Raw genomic sequence first — 3,941 nt, 5'->3', positions numbered from 1 at the left:
GATAGATAGATTAAAGATAGATAGATAGATTAAAGATAGATAGATAGATAGATAAATAGATAGATAGATAGATAGATAGGTAGATAGATAGATATAGAGATGTGTCTTTTTTGTGTGTCCCTTCAGGAGTTGATGTGGGTGGCAGCTGTCAGGAGGGCTATTATTGTTGTTCTTCTTCTTCTTGTACACATACCGCTAGATGCATGCATCATCACTACTGATGAGGACCCTGGCTGGGAGATTCTCACCTGTAGTCAGTCTTCCCAGTCGTCTAGTCTGTCTATGGGCGGGCGCACTGGTCCATCTCATTGCATGCATATCTTCATCATGTATACAATCCTGTAGTGTACTAGTTCCATATATATATATATATGTGGTCATCCGTTGTTCATTTGTGTGTATGTATGTGTGTCTCTGTATATAGATAGAGATATGCGATGTATATGTATGTCTTTCTTTATGTTGACCCATGTGTGATATTTTGTAGCCGCCTCATATAATGGAAGAGCGTCGAGCTTTGAATTCGCAGCTTTCTACTCTAAAGCGAGCGTCAGCGGTTTTACAGAGAGATCCAACGATAGCCGCCTTAAATCTCGATTCCGTCGATGAGACGTTCGATCGAGATCTCCGAGAGCTGCAGAAAGATGCGTCCTCAAGACCCCTCCCAAATCTCCAGGCCTTCAGTCCAGCTCAACAGCAGCAGCAGATGATAATGATGAATAGTAGTAGTCACAGTAGTAGTAGTAGTAGCATGACGCCTAGTCATACCAATGCTCTTATGACGCATGGCTCTTCTTCCTCCTCCTCCTCGTCGGCTAATAATACAACGTCATCAGCTGCAGGTGGAGGGGTTCAGTCGATGATGCTGGGGGGAGCACAGGCACAACTAAGAGGTACGAACAGGACGGAGGGAGGGAAGGCCCAGAGCAGAAAGAAAAAGAGGAGATAAATCAAAGATAGATTAAAGATAGCTAGATTAAAGATAGATAAAAGATTGATAGATAGATAGCTAGATGTTCATGACACTTGGTAGTGCTGGCGGGTTTATTAGGGAGGCAGATGGTTGTCATGTATTTACATAACGGATGATGTATTTCATATACATGTATATATATATATGTATGTATATATGTATATATGTGTATATATGTGTGTATAGCTTTATGAAGCAGGAGAAGAGGTCGGAGGGGAGTTGATTTAGTTCAGCAGAGGCAGCAGCGTTTCAGCTGTAGATAGAAAAGGAAGAGTCCGATGAGAGGACCTGAATTCGCTATCTCTTTCTTTCTTTCTTTCTTATTGTCTCTCATGATGAACCTATTTTGCTTCTTCTTCTCGTCCATGTATATACTTCCAGGAACGTTCTTCTGTCTATCTCTTTCGTATCTCTGAGATTTGTTGATATTATAACATACATCTCTCTATCAAATGGTAGTAGACGATTTAGATCATGAAGTATACCAGAGATTCTCTAAGTTGTCTCCAAGTCGCCGAGGACGATTCCTTCTTTTCTTCTTCTCTCTTTGTTTCTTTCTTCTCTTCTTTGCTTCTCTCTGAAGGTGGTAGTAGCGGTCTGTTGAATGGAAGTGCAGGAGGAGATGGAGCGGGAGGTGTCATGACAGGTGGGGGGGGGTTTGCCTCGGAGAAGTCGGGAAGAGACAGAGGCCAGGCAGGAGGTTCGATGGCTGGTAAGAAGAAGAAGAAAGAAAAAGGAAGAAGAAGAAAGTGGTACAGGAGCTCGATGATTTATCCTCGTGAAGTTGCGATCCCCTCCTCGCTTGCCGTTTTATAGAAATGCGTAACGATACATGTGTGTATGGAGGATATGAAATACAGACAGAAACATAGGTGAAAGAGATCTAGAGAAGAAGATCGCCAAGGTTGTAGCTGGGGACGTTTATGAAGGGGAAATAAATAGATAGATTAAAGATAGATAGATTATGAATAGATAGATAGATAGATAGATTAAAGATAGATAGATAGATAGATTAAAGATAGATAGATAGATAGGATTCGTGTGTGTATGTGTAGAGAGCTATGTGTATGCGTGCATGTATGTGTATGTATCCCCATCTGAATGTAGTCTCATGCAATAATACAGAGGTTTGGTCAGCTAGACGTGTGTGTCTTTCTTTATCTTCTCTTCATCTAAATACTGTTCATTCATTTCTGGGTCGTTCAGAGTATACAGACAGCAGGTAGCTTTTCTTGCGAGGCGAGACAGAAGACAAGAGAGTATAGAGACCCTTATGTCCATACCCTGGTTTAATATACATACATAAAGGAGGAGGTGCTTGTCTGTCAATCTACAGGCTCTCGATTTCTCTAGAGCCGAGTAGCTCAGGCTTCCTTTTTCTTGAGAGAGTTAGGGTTCATAGAGAGAAGGAGGAGGCAGATCGCTTTTTCTAGTATGGAGGGAGTTCAGATGAGCTTCATGCAGCTTCTCTCCAGATCGGAGCATGGGGTGTATGTACACTCACCTGAGTGATGAGGAGGGGAAGTTGTCAGGTGGGTTCGAAGAAGGAGGGAGCCATTTTTTTCTTTCTCCATTTTAAGAAGCACTTCTTCTTTCTTGGTGTGTCTGTTACTTCTTCTCTTAGATGGACAGAAAGGAAGTGCCAGTACAGCAGCGAAGCATATCTTCGAGAAAGTCAAGTTTCAGGTATGAGAAATTACGTTAAGGGGTTTCTCAACTCCAAACCTTCTTCTTCTTATATCATTTCTTCTTCTAGTTCAAATGGCTATTCCCCGATGAGCCATTCCTCGTATATGGGTATGAATATGTATGTATATATGTATATGTATACGCATGCATCTCGTCTTCAGAGGCGTGCATATATATGTGTATATACTCTGTGGATAGAGGATCGATCTGTCGATATACTCATGTTTATACACAAGGGGAAGTGGTAGTACATAGTCTTGTATAGACATACATAGGTAAAGCCGTATGGTAGAGGTAAAGATCTAGATAGAAGAAGAGGTCGGTGGTGTACGTACAGTGAGTGAGATCTTATTCCGTCAAGGGAGGATAAGACCATAGTTGGAGAACAAACACGATGTAGACAGATAGATATAGATAGATAGTCCGTAAGAGAGACAAGGAGCTGCATCTTTCTTTAGGAGACAGGTGGATCGTCGTCGTCGTGTAAGAAGTGTGTACATACACCAGGAACCTATGTCCGTGACGAGCTATATGCTGGCCATACACCTATTTTGTTGTATACCTGCACATAAATATATATGTATGTCTAAGTGTAATCGTCTTTCCTTTTGTAGTTACGTCGTATGTAAGATGGAGAAAGGGCAGTGAGTCGTGTTTGACTAGGTTTTTGCGTTTGGATTGATGTGTATTCTTCAGGCTGCGAACAACCCCCTGTTCAGTGATTGAAGAATTGCGGTGTATGTACACTCCAAGTGGAGAGAGAGAGAACATTGTGCTTTCCTCATCCTTTGTTTGTATGGTGTGAAGGGGAGATTTTTCGTCTCTATCTGTCTATCGATTCTTTCCTTGGCTTCGACAGGGAGTTTGATGTATATCTCTCTCTGTCTCCCTCTCCTGTATCTAGTATTAGAGAGGCCATGTGACTGTAGAGAGAGAGCGATCGGCGAAAGATGTGTATCAGGTGTGTGTATCCTCATGTGATACGCCTGGTCGTCATGAGGTGCTCTTTCATATCTGTCGACGAGAGTGGGAAAGGTTATTTCTTCTTTCTTGTTTGTCGGTGTTGAGTCGTTGTATCTATCCATTCTCTATCTATGTATTTCTAGATCTTTAATCGATCTCTCCTCCATCTATCTATCTATCTTTCGTCTCAAAGAAAGAAAGATGACAGATGTTTCTAGTGAACTCAGGTAAATGTGTCGTGTTGCTGTGCTTCGATCAGTAGGCCAGTGTTCAGGCAGGAAGGAAAAAAGGAAGTAGTTCTCTTTAAGGAAGAAGG

General features: G+C 41.9%; 1 protein-coding gene across 1 annotated transcript; it reads left to right on the top strand.

The window, feature by feature from the left end:
• The first annotated feature begins 482 nt into the window (after positions 1-482).
• On the top strand, positions 483-3,941 carry CSUI_010489 (dynamin-related protein drpb). The gene is made up of 4 exons (XM_068070592.1): positions 483-893; positions 1,557-1,685; positions 2,598-2,659; positions 3,359-3,941. Exons 1-4 carry the CDS (start codon positions 500-502, stop codon positions 3,386-3,388), a joined length of 615 nt encoding a protein of 204 aa, XP_067917432.1. The 5' UTR covers positions 483-499; the 3' UTR covers positions 3,389-3,941.

The sequence above is a fragment of the Cystoisospora suis genome (assembly GCF_002600585.1).
Source record: "Cystoisospora suis strain Wien I chromosome Unknown contig_7584, whole genome shotgun sequence".
Classification (NCBI taxonomy): domain Eukaryota; phylum Apicomplexa; class Conoidasida; order Eucoccidiorida; family Sarcocystidae; genus Cystoisospora; species Cystoisospora suis.
This window is presented reverse-complemented; position numbering and strand designations above follow the sequence as displayed.

Excerpts from the sequence above, each read along its gene's own strand:
- CSUI_010489 (XM_068070592.1), top strand. The coding sequence starts at position 500 with ATGGAAGAGCGTCGAGCTTTGAATTCGCAGCTTTCTACTCTAAAGCGA. Across the intron at positions 894-1,556 it reads AGCACAGGCACAACTAAGAG|GTGGTAGTAGCGGTCTGTTG; the intron begins GTACGAACAGGA and ends TTCTCTCTGAAG. Across the intron at positions 2,660-3,358 it reads TCGAGAAAGTCAAGTTTCAG|GCTGCGAACAACCCCCTGTT; the intron begins GTATGAGAAATT and ends TGTATTCTTCAG.